The 20842-nt window shown below is 39.7% G+C and overlaps 1 protein-coding gene across 1 annotated transcript; it reads right to left on the bottom strand.

The window, feature by feature from the left end:
- Window positions 1-862: 862 nt before the first annotated feature.
- On the bottom strand, window positions 863-15785 carry LOC116325650 (phospholipid transfer protein-like). Its single transcript, XM_031746608.2, has 15 exons — window positions 15760-15785; window positions 15505-15618; window positions 11950-12031; window positions 11671-11814; window positions 11194-11355; window positions 10610-10661; window positions 9887-10036; window positions 9394-9567; window positions 2819-2866; window positions 2577-2693; window positions 1945-2012; window positions 1803-1842; window positions 1647-1683; window positions 1468-1544; window positions 863-1113 (listed from the first exon to the last, which is right to left on the bottom strand). Exons 2-15 carry the CDS (start codon window positions 15602-15604, stop codon window positions 1045-1047), a joined length of 1320 nt encoding a protein of 439 aa, XP_031602468.2. The 5' UTR covers window positions 15605-15618; window positions 15760-15785; the 3' UTR covers window positions 863-1044.
- Between the last annotated feature and the right edge of the window lie 5057 nt (window positions 15786-20842).

Here is a 20842-nt window from a genome sequence, read left to right on the forward strand (position 1 = left end):
TAGTGTTTTTCTCCAACACAATAAAGTTCTGTTGAGCAGCCTTTCAATGCCTCTCTCTGTCTCTTGCTAGCAAAGTTGACCCAGACAGTAAAGCTAGTTTCGGCTACCAGCCCGACACGGAACCCGACATGTTAGCCAGAGGTCCCTTTACTACGGTTCGGAGCCGCGGACCTGGCCGAGGTAACAAGAGAGTACAAACATGTTGAGGGATTGGCTGTGTTAGTTCAGTGAGACATTTATTTGGAAAGAAAACAATTTTCACTTGCAGTCAAAAACTAAAGTGTATGCTTATGTCTGCATTTTTATTTTGTTAAATACAAACAAAATTATAGCAAAAGTGCTGCCACGTGTCTGACCAGAAAGAGTGACCAATTTGTTTATTTGGTAGTTCAATGAAAGGCTTCAGGTAGTTAAAAATTGTGTTCATGTTTGCAGTTTTTTCTTGTTATACAATATTTGAAATTAAATAAAACAAACAAAACACTACATTACAGGAAATATTAGTTGGCGTTTTCTCGTTTGTTTTTTTGTATTACTTGAACACTAAAGTGTCCCTCCAATGAGATGACGGTGCCAGAAGTGGCCCGCGGCTCATTTGAGTTTGAGACCCCTGCCCTACAGTGTTAATCTAGGACAAATGCTCAATCTAATTCATTGATGAAGTGAATGCAATTCAGTAATCAAAGGTGAGTGGCTATAACTGACTACATGTCATGGTCCTCAGGATCAGTAGGATGTGTTGTGTGTTTCTGTGTTGTGTGTTTCGCTACATATGTATACTGTATCATGATTAGACAGACTTAATGTAAAACACAGATTAGAGACATGAACAGGTTGGTGAAGTACTTTCTCTTTGCTCTGATGCTGAAGCTTTTATTGAAGAAAAAAACCCCCATAGAAACAGGCAGTATATGCAGTACATTCAGTATATCCAGTATTTTCATCTGATAGATTTAACTTTCTAAGCTATTCAAACATATATTTTATATTTAGCATAAAGAACCAGACATTCAGAGGAAAACTCCATATTTCAGCCTTTGTTGCTTATCCGCCAGCATTGCTGCTGCTCTGCAGAGGGATAAAGTTCAGGCCTCCTCCCACCACCAGATAGCCCTGCAATAAAAGGCAGTAACAGGTAGTATTAGGTAGAAACAGGGTACATGTGACTGAGTGGCAGCAGCTTATTCATTAATCCCAGAAATTCCTGGATGTTGAATTTTCAGATTTTTTCAGATTTTGTCCAGATGAACAGAATCAAGTTTTTCTGGGATTTCCTGACCTAGATGATTGAGCATGGATCAAGATCATAGTTTATGAAACTGATATTCATCATGGAACAGCAGATGAAGAAATGATGACTCGGCATGTTTTTACTGTGATAGTTTTAAAAATTATCAGTGTGGTGTAGAGGACTGTTGAATGTTTAGCACATTCGTGTTCAGACAGAAGGAAATCGAGGTCACTCACTTCCTCATACTGGGTCTTTGCATCAATAATGCTCAGCTCAGCAGGAAGAGGGATGGGTATTTCTTTAACAAGCCACTCTAAACACACACACATACACATAGATTATAATCCAGTTCAAAGTGTAATAAAATATCATGAGAGTCAGGTGAGGTTGTGTCATTCTGTATGGTAGTGCTTACTGGTTATGACTTTAAGAAGGACATTAACAACACCAGTCTGCACAAATAGAGACACACACTTGTTATTATTATTATTGTTAGTATTATTATTATTATCATAAAAATCTGCTGGTATAGAGAAATGGATGTAAATCTATTAGAGCACTGTCTTCTTACCTTAAATTTTTCTATGAACTTTCCAGTTTCGTCCTTACATCTGAAAAAGTTGCAAATTCTCACAATATACAATACTAGAGTGCTAATCTATACACAGAGTGTACTACACAGCATATCAGTGGGAATTTTTGTTCTTACTTACTTTAGTTTTTGAATGTTCGTAATGAGGAGCCGTTCTTTGAAGTCGACATTCATCTTAACTTTGCAGATCTACAGGAAAGAAAGTTTGATAATTTCTACATATGTGGTTAGTCACTTCCATGTATCTTGCATTCAAATTCTGGTAGTTTCACACAGCTCAGACAGGAGTGTCCATATAGATATTCACAACAGAAAGACTCCCACAGTCAGCTGTTACAGTTGTGAGTTTTTTATTTTCTATATTTTTTACATTTAGCCAAAATTTCACAATAAAAGCATCTGAACTCTCTTTGAGCTGCTCTATTCTGCAGAACATCATGGATGTTCATAAACATGTCACAGAGTCAAACTGAAGAAAGCTTGAAGTCCATTTCTCAGGCAGCCTATCAATTAGTTTGTGATTTATGTGTGTTCTCATTACACAACACGTACGCTGAAAGTACGTCTTTTTCTTAATATAATGTGCAGTAACATCGGGCTGCAGTGAGTGATAAAGTTGTGTCAAGAATAGCTAACATACATACTTTATTGTACCCAGCTCTTACAGTAAACTTGCAAATAAAGTCTGATGTGGAGTAAATACCAGCACAGAGTTTGCTCATTTGTTAAAACTGCATCTGCACATGTGCATACCTTAAGAAAACTTTTTTGGTGAGCTTCATTTTGTGCTTTGAAATTCACAGTGGCAGAGAGTCCAGCCTTACTGATTTCAATGATTGGAGCCTCAGTCAGCTCCGCTGTCCATGGACCCTATGAATATTATTAAAAAAGCCTTGTTAACAGTTTATTCTCATGTAATGATGTTTGATGATGAATGAAGTTTAAGGTGAAGCTTATTTGACTCTCTAACATAAACTCTTTGTAGAGTTTGCTACCGGTTTAATTCCCACAATGTTCTGGCCAGCTTTCTTGGCGCCTTCCATCTGTAGAGAAGAAGACAGGTGATGAGAAGAGAGTTTGGACCTTTGTTAACATATTTGCATTGTATTACTACTTTGACTAACAAAAAAGAAAAAGAAATCCTCCACAATGAGAATGTGATATTGTCTGTCATGGTCCCCTGTTCCAAGTTTTGTTTTTCTCCCTATTGCGCTCTCTTCTGCATGTGTGTCTGTCTATGGGCGGGACCCTTCTTCTCCTTCTTCCATTTTAACAGCAGCTTGCATCCATAAACGTTGCATTACTGCCACCCCCTGGTGTTTACTTATATCACATCCAACTCTTTAAACCCTCTTAAATGATTGTGTCATGGGCTGGGTCTGTGACCCAGTGTTTGAGTTTTTATATATTTTGGTATTCATTTCTGCCCTAGTTTAGTTCATCTAGTTAATTCTGAGGTTGCTGTTTAGTCCTTTGTTTCTTAGTTGTTTACGTCATCTCCTGTACTCAGTCTCCCTGGTCCGTGCGTCTACCTGTCATGCGTCATGTCTGTGTGGTTATGTTCAGTTCAGGTCACGTCTAATCCCCATGTTTCCTGTTTTACTTTGAAAGTCTGTGTCTAATGTCAGTGCATGTAGTTTCACTTTCCCTGTCCTGTCATTAGGTTCATGTGTATCAGCTGTTCCCCCTCATGTGTTTCCACTTCCCTTGATCATCCCTTATGTGTATTTAGTCTCTGGCTGTGTCCCAATTCAGGGTCTTGTTAAGGTTCAAAAATTGGAGAAAAGGAGTACGGAGGGCTCACAAGCAAAATAACAACTCTGGTCCAGAGGATGTGATCAAAGCGAAGATTTATTGATTACACGCGCGGAGTTCAAGCTGGGCAAAGTCAGCAATTGAACTAACTTACAACAATTAGACAAAGGTTTTATAGGGGTTGGACAACAAAGCCCCCCCTCTTTTGCAAAACAGACAATAGTACAGCTTACGTCAGCCCAAACCACAAAATGTTCCGTTACCTTTTACCATAGTTTAAGAACATTACGTCTCATCTCCATCCCGGTGTCACCCCATGCACACATTCTTATCTCTTAGAACATCAGGTGCACTTCCTGTGAGCCTCTGACAATATGCCGGCAGAACTTGCACTTGCAGCAAAAATATCTCCCACATAGATCTCATATTTTATATTACACAAGACGTCTTTATATTTACACTGCACAGATTTTTAGGCCTTTAAAACACCTACCGAATTTCGACAAATTTAATAATAACCGCCCTGCGGAAAACTCCCTGAGTTTTTTGCGACCAATTTAGCCATTGTCCCGTCCCCGACGGTGGCCCGATTGCTAGTGCCCTAACAGAATTTAAAAGCGTGAACCAACCCAGACTCTGCCTGAAGCTCTATTTTTGGGCATTACACATCCCAGGCTTCCCCGAAGTTTTAAGTTAAAGTTACACGCCCGAAACCGGGTTTCTACTGACCAAAAACTGCACAATGCCGTCCCCGACGACAACCTGGTCAACTACCAGGGGCTATTTTAAACCAATGGTCCCAAGTCATTGGCAGTGGCCACCTGGGATACCCTCACGCCGGAGGACCCTTTCCCACGTCTGGAAAAGGGAGGGGGTTCCCACCCCTGAACTTGATGCAGTCCTAGGAGCCCCGCTCCCGTCCTAAGATAATTTAGAGTAATTTGAAACAACAATCTAAACCCAAAACAGGATTAAGATTAAGGACAACCCTCAACAGTTTTGGAGGTTCCCCAGTTCTCTTCGAATGTTGCCCGAAACTATCCCTAGTCGCCGCTAGGTGAAGGATAAATTTCTCTATCCAGCAGGGAGCGTCACCTCCGAGAAACTTCTTAAAGGTTGCATAACCAATTGGGCTCCAACCCACAAAATGACCAAATTCCCTATCACTCTAAGCTTCACTTAGCAGTCCAACTGCTTTGATTCTCTTTTCATTCTTTCATTCTCATTACTCAGTACTGTCACTTATACTTCATTATCATTACTTCAACCAGTAAACCTCATAAAAATTTCAGCAAACTCAAAACAGACATTCACCAGTAATTTTCAGTGAGTAGACTTTAATTTGACATATCCAATTTAGCACATTTTGGAAAATCCAACAGGTATGTGCCTTACCTTTATTTAAGCCGGCTTGTCTCTCACTTCAGACCACTGATTACCGTCTGTCCGCCCGACCACCTCGGACCCTGTCCAGCACCTCCTCAGGTCTCTCTCCTTCTCCAACCACCGGAACGAGCCCCCAAATGTTAAGGTTCAAAAATTGGAGAAAAGGAGTACGGAGGGCTCACAAGCAAAATAACAACTCTGGTCCAGAGGATGTGATCAAAGCGAAGATTTATTGATTACAGGCGCGGAGTTCAAGCTGGGCAAAGTCAGCAATTGAACTAACTTACAACAATTAGACAAAGGTTTTATAGGGGTTGGACAACAAAGCCCCCCCTCTTTTGCAAAACAGACAATAGTACAGCTTACGTCAGCCCAAACCACAAAATGTTCCGTTACCTTTTACCATAGTTTAAGAACATTACGTCTCATCTCCATCCCGGTGTCGCCCCATGCACACATTCTTATCTCTTAGAACATCAGGTGCACTTCCTGTGAGCCTCTGACAATATGCCGGCAGAACTTGCACTTGCAGCAAAAATACGTCTTGACTTTTCACCTACTCAAGTCAATCTACTATGGTGTGTACGTGTGTGTGTGTGAGTGTGTAGGCTATGTCTGTGTCATGACCTCTCCTGCACCCCAGCTTCACCTCACACCTCTGTCATAGCCAGACATAAGGCCTGAGCTCCTACCCAGCTAAACTATGAGTGACTTTTGGCCTAAATGTCACCCTAACACGGTACTATTCAAAACATTATGAGACTGTTTCAATCTTAAAACTCAGAACTTCAAACTTAACTCAAAAAGGATGTAAGGAATAAAGGATAATAAAAATAACTAGATACATCTGTCATGTAAGCATGTGTTGCAATTCCTTTCACAGCTCCCGTTCTTCTCACCTTGTATTGGCTGATCATTAACGCCCGCCAAGAGTTTCTGACCTTCACTTGACCAGGAGCCACAGCTCTTTAATAAGCTCAAATGCAATCATGTATAAAAGATTAAAATCATTTTCATAACACAGGTTTTCCTTCTCCGATCTGCTAATATGTTTGCTCGTCTCTATTATAGTTTGATCATTGAAAATTACCCTGATCAGCATACTATGTGGAAGTTACAGATTACATAATGGCAAAAGCATTTTGTCAGACCCCTCAGTCTGCACGCTTGAAGTACGCATTTCAAGTGCGATTACGTCACCGCCACGCGACGACGGCTGTCCCAATTCAAAGTGCACTTCAAATGCATACTCCAAATGCGCCGTCGATTTCCCCAAATATCAAGCGTGGTCCGTGCACGCTTCAGTGGCTCTATATATCCCACAATCCATAGCGCCGCGGTGGGTGTGGATAATTTTGCCGCAAAATACGGCAGAAGGGAGGGGCTGAAGAGTGAACTGTCAAAAGTAAGTACTGAATATGATGTCACTTATTTATGTGCGAATGTTTAAGAACATTAAAACATTACTGTTGGCCACATGTCGGCAAAGTTATGTGACATTAGCGATGTTTGTACTTTCAGCGGTAACTTGGTTTTAAAGCCTCTACTTATAAATATATATATATAGTTGACCTTAATCTTACAGAGAATGTGATGATTTTATGGATAATTAAAGTCAGTCATATATCCACAAACACAACAAGCTGAAAGTCAGTGATGCTGCTCGGTTTGCAGTCCTGAATATCACGGCACAAGCAGGATTCACTGCACTGTTAATGTTAGCTATGTTATATTGCTGCCTCTGTTCGGTGGTGTCGAGCCAAACGGACTTTAACGTGTGTTTGAACGAGCTGACGGTTCACTCGTTAAGCTGAGAGAAAGATGCTTTAATCACAGGAGTCACACATGTGTCCACTGGACCATCTGGGAACTCTTCTTGTTTAGCACTCGTAATAACACAAACACTAAATCCTCCTTCTCTTGTGCTGTTTTGTAGCAGTGTATACACCTGAGACTGTCACCTGTCTGTCTGTCCTGCACTCTCTCTCTGTTTCTTTCTCTCTGATTGTGGAATAAAAGTATGAACATGTATTTATAAGTTACACTTGTGTTTGAATCCTGCAGCTTATCACACATTTGATTTCCATGTGTGACAACTGCAAGTGTCCAGAGTGAGGACAGACTGAGGGACCCACTGCTGCACATCATCTGTGAGGCTTTGCACCCTGATGATCCACCAGGACAAACTCAGCAGTGTGTGAGGAAGAGGAGGAGGAAGAGCCAGCAGCAGCTGACAGATGGAGAGAATAGACAGACTGTTCCCTGTTTGTGAAGGACTGCTAGGAAAGTTTAAAATAACTAATTGTCTGTCCTGAATCAGTCTTATTAGGTAATGTTCAAATAATTTTATCATCCCAGTGTTTTCAGTGTGGGAGAAAGTACTCAGGGCCTTCAAGTTACACACTATGAAAGGCAGAAACAAGTTTAATGTTCAGAAACCTAAAGTATGTATCAGCAGCAGAACGGAGCTAAAAATAAATGTTTGTTTCAGTTCTATGAAGCTTTGAGTATTTTGGATTAGTAGCACTGCTGTGTTTGTTGCATCATATTGCTGTAATTGTTTATATGCTTTATATATTCTGAGGTAAGTTGATCTATAGTGTTACATCATATTCTATAAGGATGTTATGTGTTTGTACACTTTCTGCCCAGTTTGACCCATTTAGCAGAAGTCAGCCTGTTTAAGGCTCTGATATCTATTCTGTATGACTTAAAGCAGTTATGACATGCTCTGATTTTCTCACCCAATAAAGGAATATTTCATATATCAGTCTGATCTTCATTCTATCAGAAACGGTTATCACAGCTCGTACATTTTCTTTTTTTACACATATATATATATATATATATATATATATATATATATATATATATATATATATATATATAAGCATTGAGCCAAATTTAGTAATGCCAACATATTGAAAGAACAATGTTTGTCTCTTATATATAATACATCTGTATATACACTGTCAGAGATACTTGTCTTTGAGTGAAGATTTAAGGTGATAGGAAATATAAATAACTGCTACTTGCATCTTTGACCCAGAGTTCAAGCTCATATATATATACACATACATATATATATATATCTGACAATACATATAATATTGTCCATATTATATTAACATTACCACAGTGAGATGACTTTAGTCTCATGAATAACATTAGCTAATTATTATTTACTAACTAATCTTGAAATGACTGTTCAGTACAGAAATGAAGCCCAACTATCATGTTTTACAGTCCTGTGGTCTCAACTAATCAAAGTGATGTCATGACAAAAATGAATGACCAACAAAACATTTTTTCTCCTTCATTTCTGTCACACAAAGCTGTATAAAACATTTCTCGCGGTTAGTATCATGGTTGCTAGGCAACCTGAACAGCACGACAAAGGCTAGACCGTCCCATTTCACAAGCCTCTCACTTCCGCACTTCCCGTACTTGTAGTACGTAGTACGCGTAGTGTGCGTACTTCAAGCGTGCATACCCTGAATTGGGACACAGCCAATGTGCCTAGTCTGTTTTCCTTCATCATCATCATCATCATCCTTCTTCTTGTGTGCAGACCTTCCCTGGGCTTCTGTTCCCTGGAGTATATGGGATAACTGCCTAAGTTGAGTTAGTGGAGAGCGTGTTAGATTGTTATTTTAATTATGCTTCTTCATCTTACAACCTGGGGTTTGGTGGTTGCCATGACAATGGCACTTGTCTGAGTGCATTGTGCCAAATGTAAAGTTTGGTGGAAGGAGGGTTATGGTGTGGGGTTGTTTTTTGGGGGGTTGGGCTTAGCCCCTGAGTTCCAGTGAAAGGAACTCTTAATACTTAAGCATAGCAAGACATTTTGGACAATTTCATGCTCCCAACTTTGTAGGAATAGTTGAACAACGGCCCCTTCCTGTTCCAACATGGTTATGCACTAGTGCAAAAAGCGAGGTCCATAAAGACATGGATGAGAAAGTTTGTTGTGGAAAAACCTGACTTGCCTGCACAGAGTCCTGACCTCAACCTGACAGAACAACTTTGGGATGAATTGGAGTGGAGACTGCGAGCCAGGCCTTCTTATACAACGTCTGACCTTAAAACCACACACTTAAATTCATATGCATGTGAAGGCAGATAAGCAAATACTTTTGCCAATACAGTCTGCTTTGATGATCACCATAGAAGCAATAATGAGAGTTCTTCAGCTAGGAAGGAATGCAGCAGTAAGATGCAGGAGTGGCACTGAATTTTGAAATGCTATCCTTTAGTCTGGTCCAATTTATTTCTTTATTGTGTTAAGCAATGATGGAAGATCTGGTGTTTTCTTTCAGTGAGAGCAGCTCACTGAAATGTCTGTCTGTAAAACTCATTACATGCCGCTGGTCTAGAAAAATGTCAGGGAACAGAAAGGTTCTACCAGGTGTTCATTAGCTTTTCTCACCTCTGGAACGTTAAATTTAAATGGTCCTGATTTGTAGATTGCCATGGCGGCCCCATTGAAGAAGAACTCAGAGATGCCCACATAGACCATCTTGTTAGTCTCTGTGAAAACTGGTTCTTTGCCTGGCCTTATTGAATCAGTGTCCACAGCCTGCCCGTGTACAGACATTAAGCCCTGAAGCACACACAGAATTATGATTTTATTTACGGAGTAGAAATAGCAACAAGGGCAGTAAAATAAAACCTCCAAGTCATAAAATCATGAAAGAGACATGCCCAAGAATCTCAATGCATGCACTGGTGTGTATTTCATGGTAAAAACATGATTTCATTAGATCAGATTACTATTAACCCAGATGCTAATGTTGTTCAGCAGGGACAACAGCTGGCATCAAGAAAACACAACAAACAGCTCTGACCTTTAACCAGGCGGTAATGTTTGTAAGGTTATATTCAGGGTCAGGATAATTCAGTGGGTTTTTTTTCTTTATTACCTTGAAAGATATATCAAGGCTCCTCGATGTCACTGCAATATCACTGGTCAAGGAGTAGTCCAAGTCTAATTGGTGGTCTTCATAGACTGTCCTCATCATGGGCAAGTCCTTCAGCTTATTATTTATCATAGGCTGAAGAGCAGGACAGATCTGCAGACACACAAACACTTCTGAGCCACACAGATGTCATACGATCTGCAAAAGGCAGATTAATACCATAAAAGAATTAAAAAAAACATGAATATGGGTGAATGAAGCACGTTGTACAGAGCACTTTAAGTGCTTGATTAGAGAAGTGCTGTGTGAGAACCCAAGCTTTTTGACATAAAATGACAGTTGCTGTTTAAGTGAGTAAATTATTTGTTTCACAATTGTGAACAAAGTATCAAATCTGTTGGCACTTTATTTAGTACTTTTGGGTCATCTGATTGTTGGGGTTTCCTTTGTATTGTTGTAGAACGTTTACCTTACAATACCAAGCATGTTGAGGTGTCTGTTTTTGTGATTTGGTGCTATATAAAGAAATTCTAATTTAATTGAAGTTATGAAAAATTTTGTCTGAAGACACAAAATAAAATCTGTGCTTATGCTGCATTACTTTGTTCAGTAGATTACTTCTCTTAACGTGGTGTTTGCTTTTGCCGCATTAATTTATTCTGTTCTTGGTATATGGCGTCAGTCATCATTCAGACTGGCTTCAGCTGTGTTTCAGTTGAAACTGACCTGATTGTTGAAGAGATACTGGTACAATGGTCTGAGGAAGTCCCAAGCAGGCCTAAAAAAACAAACAAAATTCAGAAATCCTATCATTCAGCAGGACTGGTGTGACAGACTGTTGATCTACCAGCTGATGGTTCATGTTTCTCTGAGGATGAAGTGGAGAAACTGATCCTAAGACATCTTTATGTTGGACAAATAGCTGAAATTCCATTTTGGCTCTGTGGATGCTCCAGCAGGACCATTACTACTCTGAACTAATTAAAAAGATGAACTCAGCCGGTGGCCAACTATACATTTCTGAGATAACAGTTTACTGGTTACATAGCTAAAATTCCACTCAGCCCCAGCTGCAACGGCTGGATGGTGTGGGGCTGTCACTGTGCATGTGTCTTCCAGTACTGAAAAGTATCTTAAACCTGAATTTTCTCTAATGTACAGCAGGGGGCGACTACTCTGGTCTGATTGCATAAAGGTCTATGAGACAATGAGCCTCCTTCCCAGTTCAGTATTCTGAACAAATAAAACAAGTCAATTTTGAAATGATTGTCCAGTTAGAGTTGGATAGAAGCAGGAAGCCCTGCTCTTACCCCGTAAAGCCAGTGGACGTTGTTCTGATGGTATCGGCATTGATTTTGCAGTTATCTCTTGGTATCTCAACATTCAGGTGTCCTTGAAGGTTTTTGTTCATTCTCACTATGATTGTGGCAGTCACGCCTTCTCCAGTTAAGGTTGTCGTGCCTTTGATAATGCTGCATAGGAAAAGACAAAGAAAGTGCTGTTTTTTGTTTAGTTTAGTTTATTTTATTTTATTTTTGTTTGGGGGGGGGGGGGGTCTGCACAGTTTGAATGGGCAAACATTAAAGACACTGTAGATCACTTGATTGTTGTGGTTTGTTTTTTGTTGTCATATTTAGAGACTTTCAAAGACCATAATTTTCTTGAGCATTAACAATGCTGAAGCTTTTCTGCAGGCAGTGTGATTGATTGTGATTTGCTCTACATTGTTTGCACACATTAGCCATAAAGAGGTTTGAGACCATTTATAATGTTGTTGTTGTACATACTTGACCTGAGTGAAAGGCACATTTAGTTCTCGCTGAAGTTCTAGAGAAAATTTCAGGTCCTTGATTTTAAACTGGAGACCAATTTTCTCCTGAAATCTAAAATCCACCTGGGCAGGATCAGCTTGTAGTTTAGTAAGAGTCACGCTGTGAGGAGGATAAAAATATATTGTACTGTAAAATACTTAACATGTAAAACCATAAAAAACACATTTACATTTTCAAATTAAAATGAGCAAACAAAAATAAACATGAACCATAAAAACTGTAACTTATTTTTACCTTTTGATTGGCAAAAATCTTTTTTCTATGGGGAACTGCTTGTTAACCAGCCCCTTTAAGTACATCAGACCAAGATCCTTCACTGCAAAACACAGTACATGTACAACAACATATGCTGGGGATACTGCAAAGACAACACAGTAAAATAGAATGTCTTTTCTACGTGTTAAAAAATTATGATGCAGAAATTATAAAGGAAACCTACCAAAAGTTGAAGGGCCAGAACCTGATGAATCTAACACCATAAATTAAAGTGCTAAACATGGTGGCTCTATCCCTAGCTCCCCCTATCCATAAGCCGAAGTATCCTTGATTAAGATACTGAACCATCCATCCAATGTTAGATAAAACTACTTAGGTATAGAGAAAGCACTACTGTATTTTATAAGGCGCACTGTTGATGAACGGGTCTGTTTTCATATATAAGTCGCATTAAGCGAAACAAAACAGTCAGATACGTCAAACTTTACTCAAGTCATTCTTCTTGCTTCCTCCACTTCTTTACCATTGATTCATTAATGTTGAATACACTTGCAGCATGTTGTTGCAGTATATTATTAACTAACCTTGTATTGTGGATGGATTATCTCAGTTGTTCTCCTGACTGAAGTTTGGATGTTTACAGCATCCTGCCAAGCAACTGCATTTGTCCCTAACCAACAGAAACCCTCACATTAAGTTTTATCGAGTGGGAAAAAGTTAGCGCTCATCCTCCAGCTTCACTGTGCTAATATTATGCTAACATAGCTGTGTCGCTAGCGATTGCATAGCATATCTTTATATACCAGCTAGTCCAACTTCAGTAACCCTACAAACGTCGCTGTTTAGTTTTCTGTCTTCATTTATTAGTGATGTGTGGGTTGCGAACAAAACGGCTCTTAGAGTTGACTCTTTGAAGTGAACGAAGGGAGCCGCCTCCTTATTGGGAGCCGTGTTTTTTTTTTGTTGTTTTTCTTTCTCTCACCCTCTCTCTCTCACAAGTTTTTTTTGCTTCACGCCGCATGTGAGCCTTGTGTTTGTGCTGAACAGAGTGGGGCGGGGCAATTATACTCCCAGTAGCACAGGAACAGAGTGGGAGGAAGAGAGAGAGAGAAAGAGAGCTAGGGGCAACAACAAGAGACAACATCATCACATTAGAAAGGTATAGTAATCATCCACAACTCCCTGTATCATCCACAACTATTTTCAGTTGTGGAAGATAAAGGATTCAGGAAGTCTATTCATGCAGTGAATCCTTTGTATGCAATTCCAAGCAGGAAAACACTCCAAAAAATCATCCTAGGCCTATATGACAGAGAATGTGCATCTTCTTTTTGTTTTGCATATTTTAATTTATATTTTATTGTGTTCTGGTTTGCAGTGTTTTGTGTTGTTTCACTTTAAATTTGTTTAAAAGGAAAAAGCTGAAAATTTTAATAGTTAAAAGTTGGAATGTAAATAATTGTTTTTTGTATTTTATAATTTCTTTTTTACATTTTATGTGGAGTGAATAACCCTTTAAGACCGGTCGACGTAGGCATGCTCCGTTTTGCGTAACTATTTTTAAATCCTTGTAGAACTGCAACCACATAAGCAATAATTTGTTTTGCATATGAAACCGGAGGAGTTGTACTTACATTTGATGCCATCAGCTTGTCCTAAGTCACAGTTTCCTTCCACATATGGCCTTGCAAAAATTTTGTAAAAAGCATTTGCAGCAACAAAAACATAATATTCCAGAAACAGGCTCTGCCTATTAGCTGTTCACAACACTTCCTGTGTTGGAACAGACGTGAGTGCGAACTATCGCCTATACTGGTGTTTTTAAAAGTCATGTTTGACTTTATGCTTTTCTGTATAGTTTCTGGCATGCTTAGAACTCAAATTGCACTGCTGGAAAAAGTTTATTTTGATGCACATGCTGTTTTTTTGCAAATTTGCATTATAATATTTATTTTCGGTCCATAGTAACTACATATATTGCAAAAAAGTGCAATAAACCACAAAAAACTTGAAAATCGTTTTTTTTGTTTTGTTTTGTTTTTACATATATTTCTAGTTAGAGAAATTTAAGAGGTTTATCCCTTAAAACTGCAAATACAAAAAAGTTGCACAAAATAGTTTCCCACCACAGGAAATGTATTTTGAGTGTCTTCATAGTTTTATTTTTGAGATACACCAATTTTTATATACTGCAGGAAAAACGAAAATAAATATTATAACATCATAAAAAAACAGCATGTGCATCAAAGTAAACTATTTCCAGCAGTGCATTTTGAGTTCTAAGCATCCCAGAAACTATAGAGAAAAGCATAGAGTCAAACATGACTTTTAAAAACACCAGTATAGGCTTATAAGGCCCTGAAGGGAAAAAACTACATTTTCCGCGAAAATGACGTCACTTCCTGTTTCGACCAGGTAATGGCAGACATACCATAGTTCGCGCTGATGTCTATTCCAACGTAGGAAGTGTTACGAACAGCTGATCGGATCGACAAAGCCTGTTTCTGGAATATTATGTTTTTGTTGCTGCAAGTGCTTTTTATGCCATTTTTGCAAAGCTATATGTGGAAGGAAACCGTGACCTAGGACAAGCTAAAGGCATAACATGTAAGTACTACTCCTCTGGTTTCATATGCAAAAAAAAATTATTGCGCTAGCTTACGTGGTTCCAGTTCTACAGGGATTTAAAAATAGTTACGCAAAACGGAGCGTGCCCGCTCCGACCGGTTTTAAAGGGTTAAACTTAATTGTTGCACCTGGTAAAGCAGCAACACTGATGATTTTATTAAAGATGATGCGGACAGAGTTTTGGACCCAGATTACTGCACAAGGCTCCTGACTACAGTAGCCGTAATGCTCCAACAATCCATCAAGCAGTGCTGCTTCGTAGCTTACCAAAGTCGCAGATTTTGACCGATTTTTGAGTGCCATGTACCATATAAAATCGGTTTGAGGTCAGTAAGCACAACCATCGATACATGAGGCGCACCGGATTATAAGGCGCACTGTCGATTTTAGAGAAAACTAAAGGATTTTAAGTGCGCCTTATAGTGCGGAGAATATGGTATATAAATGTGTGTTGAAATTAGGCTTTGGTGTTACATAAGTATCATGTTTAAAGTAGGAATTATTATTCTTTCTAAACACAGTTCAGTTTAGAGGTTACTCGTTAGGACAAGTGTTCATTAAACCAAGACTTTAACAGATAGTTGATCATTAAAGCCAAGTGTATCACATCTGATATATGAGTTTTTGTGAGTTTTTTAAACGTCTATCAGTATAACTCACAGAAACCAAAAAAAATTGCACAATACATTTTTTAGCAATAAATTTAGTAATGAATTGTATTTTTAATGCCAGAGGTAACAGATATGATACAAATTAAAATTCATATATACAAAATAACATTTAATTTTTTTGTAAATGTTAAAATGTTTGATAAACTCTATTTTTATTTTTTTTATTTTTTTTAAATGTAATTTTTCTGTCATTTATTTGACAGTTCAGGCTTTAAAGGGTTAGAAGACATAAGGGTTTAATGTGTTTTAGTGCAGCTCTTACAGACATCCTTACCTTTTTCAGTGATTCGCACTTTGATGCCGGGAGGAGGGGCAGCTTTGTCAGAGGAAATCAGAGACACCAAGAAGAAAAAGATAACCACACAGGACTTCATCCTCAGCCAAAAACCTGATTCATCAGAAGAAAACGAGGGTCGGGTTATTCTGACAGACTGATGTGCTAAAGTAAGCTAAAGTATTGTGGATTGTGAACTGGTAAAAAACATGAGACTTGAGACAGACTTCTCAATTCAACAGCTTCTTTATTCACCAATGTACAAGGGGGATGTGCATAGCGTGAAGCCTTCTGCAGATCCGAGGGGAACTTCCTCAGACTGTTACATTTATACTTTTTTAAGGTTCCTCATTGAGCCCCTGCTCTTCATATTTCTTAGTACTCTGCGTTTGTGCAACATTAATTCCGTTTCAGTCAAAATAACTCCTTCCTCATTTAACATTCTTGTTTTTTCCTTTTAAGGTCTTACATATGAATTTATCTCTCCTTTTATGATCCTGCACCTGTTGTTTCCCTCTCTGCACATAAGAAGAATATAACTGACACCTTTTAGGGGAGGGGGGTGGATGCCCATCCTCCGGCCGCACCACGAACACTCTGTCTCCTAGTGGGGGCACATCTTAATTAGGTTTATCTGTTTGATAAAGTGATATTTCAGTGTGAATTTTTATACAAGCATGGCATTACTTTATCTTTTTATCCTAACACTATAGAAAGACTTTGTTTGTAGACAGTTGACCTGAAACGGTAAAGTGTGTGTGTGTGTGTGTGTGTGTGTGTGTGTGTGTGTGTGTGTGTGTGTTTTGAAGCAGATTTTGTTGGGTTAGTTTTTATTTTGTTAAGCCGAATTGACGGCTTTCCAACACGTGGTCACAGGTCTGTGCTGCAATGCCTTTAATGTCTTAACAACAGTGGTTTGATGCCTGTTTCAGACTTTATCACACCCTGTATCTCGAGAAATGGGGGAGATGAAGTGTTTTTGTGTGTCTTTGAGGATGGGGGAAGAGGCATAGAGGTGATAAGGGATTGTGAACTCTTTCCTTGGGGTTAAGCCTGACACCTACGAACATGTTTGTTAGTTTGTGTAGTTTCACCGTCTAAATTTCAAATTGTTTAGATAAAATATGCATTGACTTTCGATGCCATCCTTAAAACATAGATGTGTGGTGGCCCACCAGAGGGCTCCACTCACACCCAGGTCGGGAGGAGGGGTGCTATATGCTATATGCAGTGTTGGGGAGTAACGGAATACATGTACCGCCGTTACGTATTCAGAATACAAAATATGAGTAACTGTATTCCGTTACAGTTACCGTTTAAAAAGGTGGTATTCAGAATACAGTTACTTTGTTGAAATAAATGGATTACACTGCGGTACTTCCCTGTTTCATATTGTGGCGGGTAGGGATGGGTACCGGTGTCCGGTGCCATGATGGCACCGGTTCTGACATAAACGGTAGTAACCAGACCGAAAAGCAGCGCACATTTCGGTGCTTTATTTCGGTGCTTTTTTTTTTCCTGAGCCAATTCTAGCCAATCATTTTACGTTTCCGAGGATAGTAGGCGGGGCCAGGTACGTACGTTCTTTTAGAGCAGAGCTACAGATTAAAAATGCCCAAGGCGAAGCGATCAAAAGTCTGGCTGTACTTCACAGCAAAAGATGCAAACTCAGCAGCCTGCAACAAGTGCTTTAAGCTGATACTGTGATACTGTCAAAGGAGGTAACATCTCAAATCTGATGAAACACCTGGCGACGCATAGCGCTTTTTTTTAAAGCCGAGAAATGCGCCGTGTTTGATAGCTTGCTGCGAGACCTCACACCGAGCACATCTACTGCGGGTGTGGTGCCTGTTCTCAGACCCGGTACACCGAAGTTAGCAACATCCCCCAAAAACCCGAAGAGGAGAGTCCTGGCCCCTAGCCCTGTCAGTGTAGCAGAAATGATGACGGATGATGATGGCAGCAGCAGCCGTTCTCCTCTGCGTGAGTAGCTTAATGGTGTTCGTGTGTAATTAACGTTGAGTACGCTAACCACATTATTACATTAATGCATGTAAGGTGAACTAGCAAACACCGTCATAGTTACATGCGGCTGTCTTCTTGTTTGATGGCAGATACTCCCTTCACCCTGGCCAAAAAGGCTAAAATGACCAAAGAAAAAGTGGAAAACAGCTAAACATGAGAGGTTTTTGGACAAAGTTTGTGTTTTTTTCCATTGTTTAAGCACTGCTTCCAGCCAAGAGTGATACCATATATGCCCTATAGCTGCAGAAAAGGCTAACATTGTTATCTTTTTACAAAAAAACAGCTAAACATGAGAGGTTTTTGGACCAATTTTGTGTTCTCCATTCTTTAAGCACCGGTTTGAGCACCGTTTAAGCACCGGCACCGTTTCAAAAGTACCGGTTTGGCACCGGTATCGGATAAAACCTAAACGATACCCATCCCTAGTGGCGGGTCAGGATTGTTTGGGTTTGTTTGACAGCTATGTTCTGTTGTTCCAGGCGGCAGCGTTACGGTTGCCATGGTTACAGGGTGACGCGCTCTCTCTCTGCGTGTTTCCTGGGTGAGAGAGCGCCTTTTTGTTGTTGTTGTTGTTGTGCTAAGCTAATAGGCAGAATGCTACAGGCATAGCTCTAAAGAATGTAGCTTCATAGGCAGTGTAGTCCGTGCTGCAGAGAGAATGGACTACCGTACCCGTTATGTGTCTGTGAGCGAGGGAGGGAGAGAAAGGAAGTCCGAGCTGTCACGGAGCAAAAACGGGAGCTGGAAGCATGTAAATATAATAATAACCACTGCAGCCAAGAAGAGTGCCTGACGAGCCCAGCTGTAAGTAAGCTATTAAGACTCAACTGTACACTGTGTTCGTGTTTTCCTCCGGAAAAAATAAGTTCCGTATAGAGCAGCCTTTCCACACCTCTCTCTGTCTCCCGCAAGCAAAGCTGACCCAGACAACAAAGTAAAGCTAGTTTTCGGCTATCAGCCCGACATGGAACCCACCGTATTAGCCAGAGGTCCCTTTACTACTGTTCGAAGCCGCGGACCTTCAGTATCAGTAATAAATCACAGCAATAGTACATTCACGTAGTTGTAAACAGCATGATAATATATTAAGTAATCCAAAGTATTCAGAATACGTTACTCTCATTGAGTAACGTAACGGAATACGTTACAGAATACATTTTGGGGCATGTATTCAGTATTCTGTAGTGGAATACATTTTAAAAGTAACCTTCCCAACACTGGCTATATGCCATATGCTGCTTTATTTGTGGCTTCTGTGGACACTTTCGCCAAGTGCCCAGGCTGATAACACATCCAACAGACACCTGTAGGCACACGACCCGCTCCAGGCACACCCCTTCCATACCCCGGGGCGCCTCTCACACCCACCGGGCCACCACGGCCTCTTGCCCTTCCTCTACCGGGCCACACATTGCCTCCCCAGCTGGTCATGGGTGCACTCTGCAAGCTATCATAATGTGTCCAGGGGTTCATTGGATAAATATTTGGGTTTAACTCAGGCCAATTAGGCTCAGGTGGGCAGCCTTGAGCTACCATCACCTTCGGTGAACCAGTTGATTTGTTCTCTTTCTTTTTTTCATTTACCTTCTGTCTCGCTTCTCCCCAGTTGAGCTTAACCCTTTAAGACCTACCATAGTACCAAGTCCGCCAGAGCTTATCCTTATATTTTTACATGCTGTAGTGCCATTTTTGGGAGCATTTCAAGTTGCTATACATCAATACAACCATTATATCCCAAATGTTAATAATATATATGCATTAAGTCCATAATAACTACATAAATTGCAAAAAAGTGCAATAAACTACAATAAAATTGAAAATCGTTTTTTTTTTTTTTTACATATATTTCTAGTCTATCTAGTCTAGGTTTATCCCGCAAAACTGTAAATACCAAAAAGTTGCACAAAAAAGTTTCCAACAAGAGGAAATGTATTTTGAGTGTCTTCATAGTTGTATTTTTGAGATACACCAATTTTTATATACTGCAGGAAAAACAGAAATAAATATTATAATGCAAATTTGCAAAAAATAAAGAATGTGCATGATAAACTATTTCCAGCAGTGCAATTTGAGTTCTAAGCATCCCAGAAACTACAGAGAAAAGCATGAAGTCAAACATGACTTTTAAAAAGACCAGTACAGGCTTATAAGGCCCCGAAGGCAGAAAAACACATTTTCTGCGAAATGACGTCACTTCCGGTTCGGGCAGGTAATGGTGGACATGCGATAGTTCGCGCTGACGTCTATTCCAATGTAGGAAGTGTCGGATTGGCAAAGCGTGTTTCTGGAATATTATGTTTTTGTTGCTGCAAGTGGTTTTTATGCAATTTTTGCAAAGCTATATGTGGAAGGAAACCGTGACTTAGGACAAGCTAATGGCATAAGATGTAAGTACAACTCCTCCGGTTTCATATGCAAAAAAAAATATTGCGCTAGCTTAAGTGGTTCCGGTTCTACGGGGATTTAAAAATAGTTACGCAAAACGGAGCGTGCCGCTCCGACCGGCTTTAAAGGGTTAACCTTGCATAGTAGTGTTAAATCAGTCAAGTCTTGTCAGCTTTTATCAGTCCAGTCAGTTCCCCATTTTTTATTATTCATTCATTCATTTATTCATTCATTCATTGCTGATAGTAGAATCTCTCGTCGCATTAAGTTTCTACCCTCAGCAATATGACGCCATTTCAAAAAGAAAAAGAATTTAGACTGGATTACCTTGCTGAATCCTTTTGGACAGGGACTCGCTTTCTGATTGTCCCAATAAGTGGCTTTCTCCCGAGCCCATTTTAATTTTGGAGAAACTCACTTTGCAACCATTCCCGACAATGCTATGTAACTCTTTCAATTCAAATTGTTCCGATCTGCTTAAATGACAGAGAATATTAAACAAAACTTCCAGTGCACTGTGAAAGTAACAAAATAAAAAGGAAAAAACAAAAGAAAGGCCTTGTTAAGTCATGACACGTGTTCTTCATCTCAGGAGGGTAAATCATACCAAACCTAATTGGCAGGCTCAACTTTGCAACAAAAGACAAATCATCAGCCAGATTAATCTCAAACATTCATCCATCAGCCACACAGCACATACACCACACAACACACAACATAACCCTGTTGTCTTATCACAATGAATTTCTTCTCATGTAATCAAATGTGTGCCATGTTAAAACTTCTTCACACACCAGAAACTCAACAATCAGCTCACTCAGCTCACTCATTCAAGACCCCTCATCAGCATTCTGTTTTCTCCTCTGTGATGCAGTCATCTGTCCTCCTATAATATTCAGTCCACTAGTCCATGTATCACTTTCATCTT

This window comes from Oreochromis aureus, linkage group 3, assembly GCF_013358895.1.
Source record: "Oreochromis aureus strain Israel breed Guangdong linkage group 3, ZZ_aureus, whole genome shotgun sequence".
Lineage (NCBI taxonomy): Eukaryota > Metazoa > Chordata > Actinopteri > Cichliformes > Cichlidae > Oreochromis > Oreochromis aureus.

Coding starts and splice junctions, on each gene's coding strand:
- LOC116325650 (XM_031746608.2), bottom strand. CDS start 15,604: ATGAAGTCCTGTGTGGTTATCTTTTTCTTCTTGGTGTCTCTGATTTCC. Junction 11,356..11,670: donor GTGCCTTTCACTCAGGTCAA/GTATGTACAACA, acceptor TTTCCTATGCAG/CATTATCAAAGGCACGACAA. Junction 9,568..9,886: donor GCCTTGATATATCTTTCAAG/GTAATAAAGAAA, acceptor TGTGTGCTTCAG/GGCTTAATGTCTGTACACGG.